Below are 19,544 nucleotides of genomic sequence, written 5' to 3'. Positions count from 1 at the left end.
AAGAATTTACTCTCTGTACTTCTACAGAACATACACCTAATACAAGTTCACAGTTCAGAGACATACAGAACAGAACATAAATCTAATACACCTCAAAAAGAGCACCAATAACAAACATTCAATCGATTAGACAATCCACACAAGACAGTTAAACAGTACACTGCTACATATAATTTGTCATATGATCAAAGCAAAACCAGACAAACAAGGTATGTATATACAGCACATCATGACATATCCCCATATTATGGTAGGTTTACGCTACTATTATGACACTTACACAGTCAAAAGAGAATATTGACAGTATAATTTCCATTGTTTGCAAAACAGTTTCTTATTCCAATGCATGAAAAAAGAGGCGATAGAGGACAATGGACATTCAAGAACACTAGACATTTTTATTGAAAATGATCCGACACGGTATAGCACAAAAAGTGCATATTATCCACTTACACCAACAAGAACTAATTACAGCAATAAGACTTAAAATAGAAATTTCAGAGCTTTGATTAAAGTATTCACATTTTCACAGCCTAAATATCATCAATTAAATACTCTACTGTATAACCATTGTTTCTTCAAGAGGTCTTTTAAGCACAATACATTGTCTTCACCGTGTGTGGCATACCACAAAAACCTTATCCACCAACATACACTTTTAGAAGAATACTAGAGATCTGTAAACTAATAGAATGGCAGCAACATGTTCCTCATCCTCTATTACCAAAAACAGGATTTCTCAGTTAACCAGATAACTTTAAATAGTTTATCATCTCAGATATCAATACAATTATCCCTATTATTATAATAATTACAAATTCACGAATGTCCTTATTATAATTATGCATAATGAAGTATCTATATTAAATGTTTATACAATTATCTATAATAACAATGGCTGAGCAATTCTGTCACGTCTGATGGAATATGATGTTCAAATAATTAGTATATCTCCAAATTTGTAGTGTATTGCATATTGGGGAAATACACATGCAGCTTAAGAACACTGCCATTTTGAGTTGTCAGTTACATTTATCTCGACATCACTGAATTGCCTGCGATAGCTGAAAGACTGCCTCACTTGGCTATATGGTTAGATGTTGACATGACCATAACTATGATTTATTTCAGACAATGTAATTAGATCACATTCAAGAATTACATTTTGCTTTAGAGCCTAGGGTAGACGGCCTAGTAATAGTTTAAGAGTGGCTGTAATTAAAAGGTCCAATTGACATATTCTACCACAGTGCAGCCTTGTGTCTACACTGAACCCCCTCCACTCAATACAAGTTAGATGAAATATTAAACTGTCAGTTCAGGACACTTGCCCCTTGCTGAATAGTTTCTGGTCTTAGATGTGTGAGTAAGGCACCAGCATGTACATCATTAGAAGGCCATCAATGTTGTCTTGGTAACTAACTAAGGCTGCACAATTTAATTGCAAAAGAAAAGTCAACTACAATATTTACTGCAATTTCCAAATGCGAGATGAGATGTATTATTTTTTAATACATTTGTTCATATGGGATCAACTGCATCCACATGTACATTTATGTGTCAGAATTGACAACTCAAATATGTTTTGAAAGATATCCCAATTAATTTTCTTTGACAATATTGTGCATCCCTCCTGATAACCAAATTATGTCACAGGTTTAACGGTTAACACCCAAACAGTGTTCATACACAAACTCAAAATATGTCAATGGACAGTAAAAAACATGTACTGTATTTGCTTTCATATGACAATTGATCACTGGCAAATGTGACTGCTGATGTGCCATGTAACGACAAAGTGAAAACGGTGCATAAATGTTTCCTTTTCACAGGTTGAATGAAATTCTGTGGCAGAGAAGCAAAAAATGAGTTTGAGTGCAGCGTGTTCTAGATGATTTAGTACAAAAACAGTTTTTCCTATGCAACAGTTAAAAACTTATTCAAGAAATGATTCTCAATAACAGTAACTTCAATATAAAAATGTGTGAGAGCAATGAGATGTCAAATACAAAAGGCAGGTGTATCCCAAACCTCAAACCTAGGACAGAACATGCATAAAGTAAGACTTGAGTAGTCATTATTGGTCCTAGCTAGGCACTTAGTTTGGATAGCATTAGCAACTCAAGCACACATACTCCTTAAAAGTACAAAATGGAGCACATCGTTCTCCCAAATGTACTTTTAAAGAAAATAGTTCAATAATAAAATAAAAATCATCTCATGGGTGCTTTGTACTGTATCAGTGCAACAAGAGATCTGCCCATGATTGGCTCAGAGATCCACAGATCATTGTCCGTATGCTCAGCAGCAACTACAAATACATAACATTTCTACCTTAAAAAAAAAAAAACTCGAATCCTAGTGGATAAGTCCATCATTTCCCCACAAATGCATCACATGTGTAGTTCTTTTGGCTGAGATTCCCAACTTTGTTCAGTTAAAGCAGTGATGTCCATGGAGAGCTGAGTATATGAAGGCTTTAAATTCCAATCAAACACTACACCAGTTTGTTTCACAAATGAGCACACAACCAAGCAAAGTGGGGAAGTGATTTGTGAAATGTTGGCATTTGGTTGAAATGAATACCTGCATACACTTGACTGTCCATGAAATGTGTCTGGGCTAAAGCTACAGTAGGCTTAGTATTATTGAACTGCCCGTGAGAAAAACAAAAAAATAAACACACACCGAGAACTGTCACTCCGCCTGTGTTGTGTAGACTGTTGGGTCCATCTCTGCTCAATAGAAGCGTTTGCGGCTGTTCTCCTTCCAGCGGTTGTACACCATCAGGGCTATGGCCCCCAAGACACACAGGCCAACGATGGAGAAGAAGAGGGTGAAGAAGACCTGCACTCCACTCGTCTCTTCCTCCTCTACCTCTACTGCATGGCAAAAAGAAAAAAGGTCACAGATTTTGTGTTGGAATACAGGCCTGTTTAAAATGTGTAAAGAAGAGTAAGTTATCGTCCCAAACATTTCAGTTGCTAAAAGAAGATGAAGGAAAGAAAATAAGTCTACACATTCTGGGGGAAGATAACACCCTGAACACACCGGGAGCATTCATTTCGAGCGATTAATTAAATGAATCTAACTTCTGTTGTGTTTTGAGTACTTCCACACAGATACAGTGATGTGATCAGTTTTCAAGTTGAGGTTGATTTTTTACTGAGAAGAAGATAATCAACCTATATGATGCATTTTCTAATCGTTTAGTCGTCACTCTCCCGGCATGCAAGGACATTTAGTTTTAGTTAATGCTTTGGCAGAAAAGTGTTGTGCAACCTTTTACTTGACTGCACTTAAAGTCACACTGATGCTTGCCCAACACTTGATATTAACCATTTATGTTCTCTTGAGTCACACCTTTTTGAGTGTTTTGAAATAAAACAACACTGCTGACTCACAAAAATGTGGCTTAGTAGTTTGTACCTTGGAATGGTGTCATGTTTTCAACCATGGGGATAATGACATCCTCCTCTTCCTCCTCCTCTGGAGTCCTCTCCGCTGTCAGCTGGTATAGTTTCATGGAGATGAGGTCATGGTTATCTATGGGGAAACGCATCATTCTTCAGGCCACATGATGGTGCTCACAACACTAAATTATTTTACCTTGTAAAGTACTAGAACATAATATTCTCTGAGGATTGCTGAGTATATGGTGATGATGATGAAATAATGTTTTGTACTATATCCACCTGCCATTTTTCTTAGCACGCTTTATTCAATTCAGGGATGTCAGTTGAAAATAAGTTATATATATATATATATATATATATATATATATATACACACACACCCACACCGGGGTATATATATATAAAATAAAAATAAAAACACAATAGACTTCTTCTATACCCGACAGGTCTCCTGTGGCAGAGGATGCACCAAAATGGTAACCAAGAGGCAAGCGCAGGCCTGAGACATCAACACAATCCTTCCATTCCCGCTTGCCATCGATGTCGATCATTAGCTGGAGGACAGAACACAGAACAGCATGAAGGCTGGGTGATATGGAATCAAACATTTTGGATCAAGAACACTCAATATCAATATTGTGACAATAATATACTGTTAGCTTGCAGATCAGCTATATTCGCTATTTATTATATATTCGAAGGTTTGACAGATTCTTAAAGTACTAGAGCGGTGCCTGTTGGGCAGGGGCCTACTTGGAACGATGCAAGTTGGAAATGCATGCTCCATCCATTTATTATGTCTCTGTCCCTTTTATGCCCATATATGGAGTTATTTGTCAGGCATGCCCAAATATGGAGTCTATGCAGATGTAGAACATCAACGTGATGTCCGAACAGGCCAGCTGCATATATAGACATAGGGGTGATCAGGTCCAGAGCCCGGGAAGAGGCTTTTGTGTTGGTTCTGGACAACGGTTCTTGAGTTATGTGGATTGAAGACGTACGTACATACACACGCATATACCTACAGAGACTTGGTGCATTCATAGATAGATATAATAAGGCTTTTAAATGATTAAGTAGCCGTGGTGGCATCAGCTGCTAAGATGACCTTGCCATGGACACGGTGACGACATGGTGGTTGAATAACTAAAGGCAAATCAAATGTGTATTCCCACCGTCAGGTGGTTTCTGTAGTATCGGAGGAGGAAGAAGGTGTCGTGGTTGACGTTGCGCACTAGAGCCATGCACCCGCCAAGCTCAGTGGTCCGTCCGTCCCGGCTGTGGTCATATTGCAGCGTTCCGTTCCCCAGCATCACTGATATGTATGGAAAACCCCTCTGTGAGAGACAGAGACAGGCAGAATGAAAACAGAGGCAGAAAAAAGGATTTATGAAGTGCAAAGGAGAGTGAGAGAAATATGGAGGAAGGAATGTTAAAATTGCCATAGTATTGGAAGCTTTATTTTAGGATTTCTCATTTTTACATTAATGAATTAATACTAAACTGCAGGCAATGTAATTACTTCTAGGTAATGGTGTTGGTTGACGAGGTAAATATTCCTCAAAATGGGTTAATATGGCACTGATGCTACCTGAGGTCCAGTGTACTTCTTCTGCATATCCAGTAGGTTTGCAAAGAAAAACAAATAGGAAACAATGACACTTAGTTCTCAAAAGGAAGATGACCCAATTTTCTACCTAGGGGACACTTTCACTTGTATTAAAGTGAGTTGAGTGAGTGTCGAGTGAGTGAGTAACCGTGCGTGCATGTGTGCGAGAGAGAGAGAGATGTGAAGAGAATGTCACCTCATGGTTCTTGTCTTGGTTTGGGTAGGTGTCCACAAAAACTCCAAGACCAGTAAACTGGTTCATGTTGCCAAACGCAGGACCTGCAAAAGACACAACCTTATAGACTCATAGAAAGACCAGAATAGCCTTGCTGTAGAAAGCAAAGCTAGTTCAACTGAAGGGCAGGGCTGTCTTAAACCTACATATTTGAATACGTTTCTGTCATTTATCCTTTACTCTATCCTCAGTATTTGTCATATTATATATGTATCATATTATCATATGTATATGAACTAAGCCTAAGGCACACGCATACTCCAGTTTTAGGTGAAAAGCTACTCCGCTGTGACGGTGGTAAGTAAAAACAGAGAAAAGTACGCTCAGGCTTTAAGAGTCTGTATAGTTTGATGAAAGCCTAAGAAATTATTTTACATAGACTATAATGCTCTTGCTCTCCACTTTGTTTTAGCATGAACCCGTTTCTCATTTTTTTGGAAGATTTTCCAACATACCTTTGTCACAATTTTGGTGATGCTAAGCTAGATTCAACTGTAAATGTAATACTACATGACTGAAACATCTGGCTCAGTAAACCATTTTTAAATCATGTTAGATTTTTGTAGTGTGTTTCTTTCTTTCTGTGCAATACAGAAATGCTCCCACCCCAAACAAAACACAAGGGTTATCAATGATATCTTGACATGCATCAAAACAATCTACGATAAAGACCTACCTACGTTCATGCGCTCTTTGGTGAACCAAAAAGCCATGCCATCTCCATTAAGGTTTTTCTTCCCTTGCCCATGGATTTTAAAGTGCACCTGCAGCTCCCAGTCCCTGATGTAACAAGGCTAGAAACACAGTGATTGAAGACGAGGTGGATTTAGTTTACAAGTTCTGGATATTGCTATACATGACTTTTCCAAAATGCTATAAAAAGATTTTTTTTTTTTTTTTAAAGGTGTGGCAAGTGATATTCTTTGGTTACATCAAAAGGTTTTTTGTTTAAAAGGTTAAAGCACAATATTGTGATAGTAATCATTGCTATGGATTGGAATGTTTGTTCAGTAGCATGGGTCATGTGTGTCTCCAGCTCTTTGAATAAACAAATTGTCAGGTGGGTGGCAAATCTTCAGCCAAGCCTTATCAGCTTCAAATTTTAGTTCCGATTTTGTCTGCTCATTTATTTGAGTCATCACTTCCAAATTCACTTGTTTGGGGTCTCTCCTGATGGGATAAAATTGGTATCCCAACCTGAAAATACATTTTCTGTTAATAAAGAGCTGGAGCTGAATATATCACTACTTGTCTAGTAATCACTTCAGAACAGTACTGTTCAAGATCAACATTTTTCCTCAACCACCTACCCTACAGTCTCTCACAGCTGGTCTTTCTTGTAAGCAGTAGAACATGCTTGACAGGTATGAGAAGCGTTGCATAATTACAGTGAAAATGTTAATGTCAGTTATGTAGCTTGATTTTGTGATGATGGTAATTAAACCGATGATTTTGGAGAACAATATTGCATGTGTGTGTATATATATTTTTCCAAATTACATATTCCAATGTGTCAATCTTCTTATTGTCTCGCTTACTGGTGGTGGAAAGTAAAATTTCAAACCAAGTACACATGATTGACTGTGTCCTGGATGTTGGTTTTATAAACTGTGGACCAGTTGTGCCATCCCCTGTAGCATCATAAAATCACAACAGTATTTGTGTTAAAGTACTGGTAAACACTGCTGTTCGCCTAAAATGCACTATTTATAGGGACTTCAGTGTACACTGAAAATATAATTGCCTATTTTGAGGGGCGTTAGCCGCTCCCATGTCCAGCTTTGAGTGTGAGGACGCATTGAAGGTGAGGACGCAAATTGTGATAGGCCGGATTGAGATAAGAGCACCAGTCACTTCACACAGGTGTGATTATTAGATACTGTGTAACATTTAAACCATGACCCGTCCCAGTCGTGTCAGTTGTACATTCAAATGTATTATTTAATAACCAATAAACCTACTTCTAGATGTCATGAATTGGCCTTGATGTTCTAGGTTGACAGGTTCTAATAATGATTTGCATTTAAACTTACAAAGCGGCTCCACACTGCTCCTTGCCTACTCTGTAGGTCTGGGGTTAGTCTCACATGTTCAGGGGTGATCATGGCAGTGCCCATCAAGTCCCAATGAGAAGAACTTGAGAAACCTACTCCTACAATAAAACATAAAAGCACTGTACGTTACACTTAAAGTAATTAAAAGTCAGTTATAGAGCACCGAAGTCTGACGTCAATATCGGTAGAGGGCGCAAATCCACGGGTTCATGTACTTTTTATTTGCATTGTAATCCCCATAGGGGGATTTTAGATCGCCTCATAAGAACTGTTTGAAAAATTAACAAATCACCCAGGCCGCTTCACTCATATGGATATGAAGAATCAACTGACTGAGAGAAAATGCTACTGTTACTGCTACTGAATTAGTTACATTTTCGCTGGAAACAGACTATCATATATGAGTGACTGACTGTCGCAAACGATACAGACACCTCCCTGACAATAACGCAGACAGCTTGTTTATTTTTGGACCACAATAGTAGACGATATTAAGATCACCTCAAGTTATTCTCCATAGAGAAATTACTTCCGTGAACCAGGGGAATCGAGGGGATGAGCGAGTGACGTCAGGACTTCGGCGCTCTATAGAGACTAGAGGGTTATCCTGCGAAAACAGTTCCGTCTCTAATCACAATGCAAAGTTTTGGCTTATAATAGCCTTGGTTTGGATCAAGACTATCAGATATATATTTTTTATCAAGTCTGAGTTTTGATTGAATATCGTTATGTATCCAATGCCAAAATCGATAAAATAAATGCACCCATCGATGTAGTCCAAAGATAATTTTCATGTTTTCGGGCGACGTTCCCCCGCCCACTTTCTGACTATCGCCTGCTATCGCTTAGCCTGGGCTGCATTCCATTTCGGGTTTATGATCAGGATGGTAACTTTCATCATGTTGTAGTCAATGATTTGTAGTCATGCAAGAAACCACAAGGCGGAATCAGTACTATGAATGGGTACTTCTTATTCCGCCTTGTGGTTTCCGGTCTGATGACTACAAATCAGGGACTACAACATGACATAAATTACCATCCACTCCAGACCGGTTCACACTGCGATTTTGGAACACAGACCAGGCTTACCTCCGAGATGGAAAGCCTGGTGACGCGAGGTTAGCCATAGTTGCCGGGTTCCATAGACAAATAACGCACTTCCAGGTTAGATAATAATGTCAGACAATATTGTTGGCTGCTAGGAGCATCACAGAAAAAGTGAAACCAAGAGTCACAACAGGACAAGCCTTAATGTCAAGCCCTGTTGTATCTTTTGCTTCCTATATGATGAATTCCTGTTCTGTTCTTTAACTACATAGAAGTGTCTATTTGTATGTCTCTAAATGTTTTGATGAATTGAACAATGTGGACCCTGTTGTAAACAAGTGTAATGCTTAATTGGGTCGTCCACCCACAGTTAACAGTCTTTGTATTGAGTTTGTGCTTGAAATGTACTGTAATTCTACAAACTGTTAATTATTTCAATCAATCTAATGCCAAAATCGATCAAATAATTACACCTATCGATAGTCTTGATCCAAGGCTAGGCTTGCAAAAACGGCCAGCATAGACCAATTAATCTGTCACTTTTTTTTTAACTTTATTTGTGGTGATCTCACCGTCATGTATTATTGTGTAGTACAGTAGTATTAAACGGTATAAGTGCTGTATTGTGCAGTCTATGCCTGCCCTATAAAAGTATAATAAAGCCACCCTGTATGCCTGTCGGTGTCAGAATAAATGTTTATCATTTACCAATTAAGTTACTATTTGACATGAGTCATGACAAGAGTGTTGTTGGAATTGCTCCGTTCTAAAAGCATGAACCTTGTTGTACAGTGCTGTCAGCTTAATGTCAACTTTAATGACATTATGACGCTATAGCTTCACTGGCTAACGTTAGTTACCTTGGTATGGCTTTGTCAGCGAATACTCCCTCTTCAAAAAGTCCTCGGTATCGTATGTTCTTCTTTCGTATCCATCGTCCGCCGACGACTGGCTGAGCATGGCACAAACAACGACAAACAAACATGTTAATTCACGAATGTTTCTCAAATTGAACATTAAATCTGAAATCAGCAAACTTCTTCTCCGACACAGTTTACACTTGATCATGGTGGCGGCCATTTTAGCCCTCCCACTTTAAGGAGTCCCCACGCCCACATGTATTATGAACTTGTGATTGTGTCCCGTTGCTATTGGTTTGCCTGTTTATCATTATGAATCATCAGATCAGTGACCTGGTTTCTGTGCTTATGGAGTTATTAACCACTTGGATCCCAGCCTCATCCATATTCTGGGGGAACATTAGCCAGCATATTATTTGAAAAATGTAGTCCAGGGAAGCCAGGGACAGTGTGATTCTGTGATTTATTTTCATATATTTTTTTAATGATACATTTTGGTGCAAATCCATGTCAAAATCTTTTCACGCCTTTATTTAAGAACAGTAATATAACACAATATAAAAAAAACAATTAAGCCATTCATTGAATGCCATTACAAATGGTTTTAAAATGTAAAATAGAGTGAGATTAGAAATCATAAAAGGTGGGGGGGAAAGTACCTGGTTCTCCCCAAATGCTCAGTTGAACTAGCCTTACTAGCCTTTTATCTTTATGCCATGTCATGGCATGTTTTTGTCTGAGGGCTGAGGGGCATAATAATCCAGTAATCAGATCATTTATATTTCAATTTGTTCTGTTTTAACCACTTTAACTCTATGGTTGACCTTCAGGGCTTTATGGTCAGGGTACTAAAGTATAATTTGTTTTTCAAAATAAAATTGAGAAAACATGAGAAAATATCATGTTTTATTTTTAAACCTAAAATGAAACAACAGAACACAGGCCTGTTTTTCATTATTCTGAATGTCTGTAAACATTGGAAATCAGTGCCTGTTTGTGCCCGTTTTCTGTTTGTGTCGGTTTAATTTATTTATTTTCTCAAAACAGAACCAAATGAAGACAGAACACAGAAGCTGTGTTCCGTTCTTAAACATAAAATGACAAAAGAGAATACAGGCCTGTTTTTCGTTGTTCTAAATGTCTTTTAAAGGAGCATTCAGTGGGGGGACGCGCAACAGGCCAACAGCAGTAGCACACACACCAAGGCCCCTCTCTATCCTGATTGGATGAAGGTTTGGCCACCTAGCCAAAAATGAAACCTCAGGGAGGAACTCCTTATATGGTCAGCACACTCTATAGTAGGGAAGACTATCACAACAAAACAAAAAAAATAAGTTATATTTGAATTAAGTCAAATCACTGAATAGACCTTTAAAGTCTAAAACCGGCACCTGCTTTCGTTTGAAGAACACTGAAGCTGTGTTCCGTTGTTCCATTATGCATCTGAATCAAGGAAACAGAACACTCAACCTGTGTTCCATAGTTCCATTATCCATCTGAATCAAGGAAACAGAACACTGAACCTGTGTTCTGTAGTTCCATTATGCATCTGAATCAAGGAAACAGAACACTCAACCTGTGTTCCATAGTTCCATTATCCATCTGAATCAAGGAAACAGAACACTGAACCTGTGTTCTGTAGTTCCATTATGCATCTGAATCATGGAAACAGAACACTGAACCTGTGTTATGTAGTTCCATTATGCATCTGAATCAAGGAAACAGAACACCTGTGTTCTGTGGGGATCATACTTTGGTCCGACATACCATTGGTTCGAAGGAGCATTGGTCCGACTCGGGAATGGGATAGGGTTGGGGGTTAGGTTTAGGTGTGCTGCCCTGTGCTCGCGGTTATGGGTGAGGGTTTGGGGTAGGTAGTAGATCGGACCAATGGTATGTACCCGTGTTCTGTAGTTCCATTTTCGATCTGCACTGAAAGTCAAGTGTGACAGACAGCTTGTTTGTTTCATAGTCTGCTTTCATTCACATTCATTGCCAATGCAACCAATCAACCGGACGTGGCGGAGGACCTTCAAAATAAAGGTTGGCTAGTTTGTGTGATATATAGCACTATTTTGCCAATTCATTGGTTGCCTGTAGCTTCAGATGAAGCCAAAGTTAGCTTATAATATTTGTGTGATACTGTATATATAGTGTGTGTGTGTGTGTGTGTGTGTGTGTGTGTGTGTGTGTGTGTGTGTGTGTGTGTGTGTGTGTGTGTGTGTGTGCGCGCGCGCGCTCGCGCGGTGGTAAATACAATTTAATGTGAAGTCATTGATCACCCCTTGCAATGTTTTTCTGCTTTCATAATGTTTGGAAAATGCCTAGGCCTATATTGCAAAACATTTAGGCTATGCGAAACAATGAACACCGTAAACTTTACGGTGTTCATTGTTTCGCATAGCGGCGTAAAGGGTCACTTAACCCCTTTTGCAACCAGATCTTATTTTAATGATGTTTAGGACACAAGAAACACTTTCCTGGCGTTTTTTTGTGTGTAATATGTATTTTTAGATATTTCAATATTTCAAAGTGGCTGTGATGTCAATTCCTTCCTGGACTACATGTTGTCTCAGTACCCAAAATCTCGGCCAATCACTCACTACACTACACTACACGTAAGACACACGCAAGACACAATATTAATGTGTCTTGCATGTTGAGAGTGTCTTGGCCGCCTCAATGCATTTCCAATGGGAGTCACATGGTTTGAAGACACAACCTTGTTGCATGTGGGGGAATTAAAAAACTTCAGTGCACTATGCCTACACATGTGTAGGCACAATGCAAGGAATAAATGCATTCGCCATGTATGTGAAGGAAGTCTGATCCAATCATTTTTAGATTTCTCCAGTTTAATCCTGAGTTTAGAGGCCCAGGCCGTGGCGTAACGGTCTGGGCACCGGACTGGTAATCCAGTCGCAGTGTGCCGCGGGTTCGACTCCCGAACCCGACACGGCCTTTACTGCATGTCATCCCCCCATCTCTCTCCCGTTTCCTGTCAGCCTACTGTCTGTCCCTTCAAAAAATCAATAAAAGGCGTAAGCCGCAAAAAAATATCTTAAAAAAAAAAAAAAAAAAAAAAAATCCTGAGTTTAGGTTTTGTTGTGTTCAAGATCTGATTTTAGGCATGTTTAAGCCTCCAGGAAAATCTGTGTTGAGGTTCTTAATCCACTGTTTTTCATTAAAACGTCTTTGGCCCAGGCCGTAGCGTAACGGTCTGGGCACCGGACTGGTAATCCAGTCGCAGTGTGCCGCGGGTTCGACTCCCGGACCCGACACGGCCTTTACTGCATGTCATCCCCCCATCTCTCTCCCGTTTCCTGTCAGCCTACTGTCTGTCCCTTCAAAAAAATCAATAAAAGGCGTAAGCCGCAAAAAAATATCTTAAAAAACACGAAAAAAATAAACGTCTTTGTCCTATACTGTCCAGTTGGGATTGTGTTGGAGTCCAGCGCATTTTAGAGCTTCAATGCCATGAGCCATGAAATGTTGCACAAACCTTGTGGTTGTCTTTTTTCCATTGTTAATATTGTATCTGTGTTGTCCCAGCCTTGTACCTATTGTTTTACCCGTTTCTCCGACATATTGTAAACCACATTTGTTACATGTGATTAAGTAAATGCAGTTGCTGGTTCTGGTTGTTATTCGTTGTTTAATCTCTAACACGCGTTTTGTAGTTCTATTTTTGACTAATTGTTTGGGTTTGAAGTATTCTGGTCTCTCGCGTGCTGGTGTGTTGATTTCTTTTAGCTTGCTGTGTACTAGATACTCTTTAAGGTTTTTGATTTTTCTGTAGGCCGATATAAATTTATAATCTTTTAGAAGATCATCCGTTCGGTTCTCAAAATTCCTTTTTATTCTGTTGTTGGCTAGTGTGCTCTGTGTTGAATAACTGGTTATCAGGGCCAATTTAGGGCCTGGATCTCGCACTCTTATTTCTAAGAAGGTACTTTGAGCTTTCCGGAGGAATGTCCTAGTGTATCCCCTTAGTCTGAGTGCCTTAAATAGTGTTTTACAAGCTATTTTGAAATCACTTCTTTGCGTGCAAATCCTATGGAATCTTAGTAGTTGTGATTTGACTATCCCTGTGTAAGAGTGTGTCGGGTGGAATGACGTTTTGTGTAATAGGGCGTGGGTGTCTGTTTCTTTAAAGAATACTTTTAAGTCTAGTTTCCCATTTGTGTTAAAGTTTGGGACCTTGAAGATTGTTACATCAAGAAAGTCAATCCTTTCAGTGTGTGTCACAAATTTTATCGTTATGGATCTATGATGGCTATTAAGAACATCAATAAATTCCTGGAATTCTTCCTTGCTATGTTCCCATATTCCAAAAATATCATCCAGAAACCTATAATAATGTGTTGGTTTAAGTCTGCATTTTTCTAGTGCTGTCTGCTCCCATATGCTCATGTAAATGTTTGCATAAGATGGTGCAAATCGCTTTCCCATGGCCGTCCCTTTGATTTGTAAATAAAATTTGTTGTTAAAGGAAAAATCATTCTGGGTTAGATTTAAGTCTAGTAATTGGAGTAATTCCTCTTCTGGTCGATTTGTGTCTGGGTACTTATTAAAGACTTCTTTAACTGCTAGTAGGCCTGCTTCTGTCTCAATGTTTGTGTGAGATGTGTGCAATAAATGTGTGTCGGATCTGCATGTGCATTCCGTCTGCTGCAGTGCGCGTGTGTTCTGTCAACTTCTGTGTTGTGAGTCTGTCACTGGCTGCTGAATGCATAGTTAAAGAGCGTCAAAAGCATGCGCCCTTCCTGCGCTGGTAGTAGCAGATCTACAAGTTATCTACCCGTCGCAATGCCCAGCGTGTTGGGCTTGTACATCTGTGTTTCTCCCGCAGTTTAGTTGAATTATATCGATTCACAACTTTATTTGCCCCCGGCCCCTTCACTTCAGCAGAGACGCTTGTATGATAGACTCACGGAGCTGCATGGCGAGACTTTTTTCACTGATCACATAAGTTGACATAACGCCATAACGCGGGTAACGCTCGCACAATAACTATAAGGCCGTTATGGAATGGGGAATGTAAAGCGTTAGGTTACAAGTTACTGCAAATAGTAATTACGTTATGTAACGTAACGCGATGTAAGGGCGTTAGTCACAACACTGGTGTAGAGGCTGTCTATATCTATCGAAAACAACAAGGCCTCCTTTCCTACTATAATAGCTTTAATTTTGTCCACAAAATCGTAAGTGTCTTTTATAAAACTGGGGTGTTTTATCGACAGTGGGTTTAGGAAATATTCAATAAACTCTGCTGTCTGATAAGTCTCACTGCCACAGTCCGACACAATTGGTCTACCGGGTGGAATTTCATATGGTATTGTCCATGAATCCGGGCTTTTGTGTATTTTTGGTAAAAGATAAAATATCCTAGCTCGAGGGCTGTCCTCCTGTCCTACTTGTTGCATGTGGGGGGAGGGCAGAAGCCAGCCATGCAACAATGTTGTGTCATGAAACCATGTGACTCCCATTGGAAATGCATTGAGGCGGCCATAACGCACAGAAGACACAGGACACAAGTGTGTCTTGCGTGTGTCGTGTGAGTGAGGCGTTATAGGCCTGACTCACACCTTCACAACAGATTGATGTATGGCTGATGCATGAGACTTGTTTACTGATGCAAGCTCGCAATGCATTTCCAATGGGAGTCACATGGGAGTCAGCCTTAGGCTCACACCTCACACCAAACTCTAGTCAAACACACAGACTACTGTACAGATTATTTGTCTTAGCCTGGCGCAGCCAGACTGAGACAGCAAGGGTACAAATTTCAAATTGTGCTACTGTTATCTACTACAAATACTACCAGCAAGACGCCTGAGGGCGTGCAAGCATCCGCCTGGGTGACAGAAGACTGCTGGGTGAGCGCTAGCCATTGGCTGGCTCCGTTTGGGCCCAGCTGGCCATTGACTGGCCCAGACAACGAGGCGGAACTTCCCCCCTTCTTCTTTGTTGTTTTTTATTTTGACTGAACGGGGGGTGGCTCCCGATCATAAACTGTAACGGTAGCCACGCCCCTCAGAACATACGTGACTTTATGGTAATTTGTTTAATAAATGGGACTATAATTTTCCAAAAAGAATATTATGACATGAGAAATGAGACTTTAAACTAGTGACTGGAAGCAGAAAGTATTCATGACCATGTTTATTAAGGTAATACAGTCTAGGTGAATTAGGAGTCCTAATTGGCGGAGACCAATATTGGAAAATGGTCACAGGAAAAATGGAGAGACTGAATGAAGGACTAGTTGCACTGGAAAGTGTATCTGGATGGCTGGTGCAAGGAGAAGTCACCACGCTAAATATCATAACTGAAGTTGTGGACATTGAAGTGATGCACATCAGCGTCGGAGAGGAACAGGCACTGTCCGATCAGTTACGCAACTTTTGGGAAATCGAATCCCTTGGAATCCACATGAAAGAAATGCATTCTGAGAAGGAAGACATGGTAGTGTATCCCAAGCCGTGCATATCCACGGATGTCCAAAGCCGTGCATATCCACGGATATCACAAGCCGTGCATAAGCCGTGCAGGCCAAGTTGCGTCTCACACACACACACACACACACACACACACGCGCGCACACACACACACACACACACACACACACACACACACACACACACACACACACACACACACACACACACACAAACCCAAACAAACATGTTTATATTAACTATTAATATATCTTCCATGAGGGGGAATCGAACTCCAGTCTCCAGGGAGAGGGCTCCTCTGCCATACAGGCCTATATGCTAAAACTATACTGTATTGTACGTGTATGCCTATTAATTTAAAAGCAATAATGCCTTAAATGCTGGTAACATACCTAAGTTAAGTATGAGTAGGCTAAGTAAGTAAGTAATTAGGCTAGATGTAGTATAGTGACAGATCTAAACTACGTTTGACTTGGCTTCTTATGTGCTCTTGTTCGCATGCATCCTTGTCATGTCACATAAATAAAGAATGCTGGGACGTTCGATTAATGGACAAAGCCAAATATTGACAACTAATTGGCGCCACTGGGCTTGTGTCATTGTGTCAACATCCCGAGAGGAATTACACTAATGCAGTCTTCTCAGAGACGTTATGGCTCCTCTGAGACAAGGAGCAGAGAGTGACATATAGGAAATAAGAGAGCAAACCTGAAGGTGCTAAGACTGCCATAGATCGTATGTTTATGATCCAGCAGTGACTAGAGTGACTTTAAGTATTTACTCTAAGCCTCCCATGGGAATGTCTGTCAAATACGTCCAAAAGACCAACACAATTCCAGCTGGACATGAAACTTGAAACAATACCGTCGCCATATCTCTCGACACCCACATATCACCATTTGTATTTGCCCTTAATCCACCTTTGAGACCAATGCATACAGTTTAGTGGCTGTCTGCCTGTCATAAATCATAGGTCTGCTTACGAGTGTACAGGATTGCAAAGCATATGCTTTCTGCTCCTGCTGTGCAGTCTTGCACAGTAATCCATATCCGCAAGGTCAGGAGATATTGTGATATCTCCAGACTCCGGTCACAGACTCAGCTTTCTAAAATCACAACTTTATTGAACTGGGCGACACCTGTTCCTATGTAAACATCTGGGATCGAATGTTGCCTATGGGAATGATGGGCGTCAGTTTTACAGTACATGACCAGAAACTCTAGGCGTTAGTGCATAGTGATAATTAAGTTTTGTGGTCCATACTCGCTGCGGTTTTATATGCTATACGTTTTCATGAGAAAGCTACACTTTACTTCATGCACCATAGTGTCCCTATTCTTGTGTGAACATTCAGCAGAAATAGCAGATCTACTACAAGCTCATGCATTGTGATGTGTTGTGAACTTTGGCTAAAGGTACAGTATTTGGTGTAGAGGGAAATAGGTGGAGGCTTAGCATATAGATCCCTGGCCTGAGGCGCTCCAGTAAATGCAATATTAAAAGTACAATAAATATTTCTCCTATCTTTATTATAGCAAAGTGGTTCCCAGCACGAAACTACTTTAACTTATTCCTTTATCATGTCATGAATATGGCTTTCATATTCACCTTATGAGACAACTAACAATGGCCTCATTCCAACATATTGTGATAAACTATGAAACAGCATTGTAAGGCCATAATAATACTCAGTGTTTACTTTTAAAATGGTAATCGCCCTAATACATAATGTACAAGGGCCAAAAGTGAAAACATTAAAAGCTGGTTACACTTACAGTATGTATAAAGTCTATAGGGGGAGGGCAGAGGGACACGTTCGGTAGGATTTTGGCTTATTTGGGCGCCATCTTCCTGCCTACATGTAGGCTAGTAGGATGCTAGGCTACTTGGCTGCCAGTCTGTAGTTCGTAAGTTTGCTTGTCAGTGACGCTGGTGTGTACACTGTCACTGCAGTACACCATCTTCCATCTCTCTACTATCTTTAACTTGCCGTTAGAAAATGTTCGTGTCTTCTGATCTGATAGCCGCCTCGATCCCCTCCCCTCACGTCAAAACAGTTCTCAATGTTTACATCTTACTTGACGAAGTACATAGGACATATCCTTATGGAACGAGAGGGGAAAACACCACGAGAGTGACAGTCAAACGTGTTATCTCGGTCTGTATGTGATCTGACCATTATTATTTTGATTACACTGTCATGCTCGTTTGAGGACAGGTAGAGAGCAGAGCATAATGTGTTTGGGAATGTTCCTGAAGGTTATGTTATTTTGTCAGCTGACACCCAAATCAAAGAAACCATTTAATTATATTTATTATATTTAATTATTTTATATCTCCGACAGTCAAAGCACTGCAAGGATACAATGGAAGCATAATTCTGACGGCGTGCGGTGGAATGGACAAGTTAGAGTATGTAAAACTGACAGGGCAGACCCATTACTGTTGTGGATCAAGGTTATGTTATTTTGTCATCTGACACCCAAACCATACAGTGTTTATTTAATTTTATATCTACAATGGTATATATGTCTCCACAGTGAGGCTGGAAAATGTAGTCTCGCAGCCTACTACTATAGCCTACTAGCCTACTGGTAGGTAGGAAAATGGCAACCAGAATAACCCGTTCTGAGTGAAACTCCTCCCTATGCACTATAGTGCACTATAGTGTCATGGACATTTGCATGCACTTGCAGTTGCAGTAGTAGCTATATGTTAATCCATTGTTTAATCCATAGATTACACGCCATGGCTGTAAGGCCAATAATGTTAATGTATCAGCACAATTAGCTTCCTCTGTTCTTTTTTTAAATGATTTCTTTCTATTTTTCTCTTGAGACATAAAGCTGCGATATAGACTGCAGGCAAAATGTGACCCTCAGCCTGCAAGGGTGTGTGTGGCGCCGGATGTGAGCATCTTAAACCACAACAACACTGACGGATGCTGCAGTGTTTTACTTTGAGAATGATTGCATAATGAAGAGATCCTAATGCTTCCTCTGGCAGCACAAGCCTCAGTTAATCTACAGCCACTTATAGGACACACTAACTGTCCTCTTTATCTCCTTTAAGACAGCAGACATTAAGCTCAGGCAAACACCTCTGGACATAAATATTCACACTATTCAAATTCAACAGCCTTGATAGAATATCGTCAGGCCAGTCAAAGGGGTGAAATATAGCGGTGCCCTCCCCAACCACAGTGTCTGGTTCTCTTTTATGTTCTGTTCCTTCCCCCTGCTGTTTGTGCTGACAAAAAGGAAAACACATCTTCTTAATTGAAGAGCTCATTTCCTAACTATTCTCTATTAAGGATGTGTTACACTGGCACTTTCAAAGTCAATATTTCATCACTGGTGGTGATCTCATAAATGCTACTGGTAAAGATGCCATAATTTATGAATTGATACACGATTTGACATTTGTAATCATTTTATTCTTGTTTTTATAATACAGTTCTGTATTATCAAAATAATATTCAGTTCATAGGTATTTTTGCTTCCTTGGTGTAGTTGAATTCAAGTTAGAAAACATTGCATAACAGTATGAATTATGATGTATCTTATTGAATTCAAGAGGACCACGCTATTAAAGTTAACATGAACTCTGTTAAGTCTCAGAGTCGTGGGACCTACTGTACTATGCGTATGACTACCGGTATATATTCTCGGTTAGATGCCCTAAAATTGCCTAACGCTGGCATTATTTTACTGTTTGACTAAATAATAGAATTACCGGTATACAATTTCGTACCCCCACTGACTTGCTGCGTAAGACAGGGTGGGAAATTATTTGGAAGGCTTCAGCAAATTCGCTACTGAACAGGACACTTCTGCTTAAAATATTGCCAACCTTATG

The 19,544-nt window shown here is 39.9% G+C and overlaps 1 protein-coding gene across 1 annotated transcript; it reads right to left on the bottom strand.

Moving 5' to 3' along the window:
• Positions 1–374: 374 nt before the first annotated feature.
• LOC310871614 (VIP36-like protein) lies at positions 375–9,411 on the bottom strand. The gene is made up of 8 exons (XM_083783232.1): positions 9,225–9,411; positions 7,297–7,415; positions 5,940–6,057; positions 5,225–5,307; positions 4,595–4,756; positions 3,856–3,970; positions 3,430–3,546; positions 375–2,882 (listed from the first exon to the last, which is right to left on the bottom strand). Exons 1-8 carry the CDS (start codon positions 9,379–9,381, stop codon positions 2,740–2,742), a joined length of 1,014 nt encoding a protein of 337 aa, XP_083639358.1. The 5' UTR covers positions 9,382–9,411; the 3' UTR covers positions 375–2,739.
• Between the last annotated feature and the right edge of the window lie 10,133 nt (positions 9,412–19,544).

Source organism: Protomyctophum parallelum (assembly GCF_964188405.1).
Source record: "Protomyctophum parallelum genome assembly, chromosome: 15".
NCBI lineage: Eukaryota > Metazoa > Chordata > Actinopteri > Myctophiformes > Myctophidae > Protomyctophum > Protomyctophum parallelum.
Note: the sequence above shows the minus strand (reverse complement) of the source record. Positions and strands in the feature narration are given on the sequence as shown.

Excerpts from the sequence above, each read along its gene's own strand:
- LOC310871614 (XM_083783232.1), bottom strand. The coding sequence starts at position 9,381 with ATGTTCAATTTGAGAAACATTCGTGAATTAACATGTTTGTTTGTCGTT. Across the intron at positions 3,971-4,594 it reads ACTACAGAAACCACCTGACG|CTAATGATCGACATCGATGG; the intron begins GTGGGAATACAC and ends TCTGTCCTCCAG. Across the intron at positions 2,883-3,429 it reads AAACATGACACCATTCCAAG|TAGAGGTAGAGGAGGAAGAG; the intron begins GTACAAACTACT and ends TTTGCCATGCAG.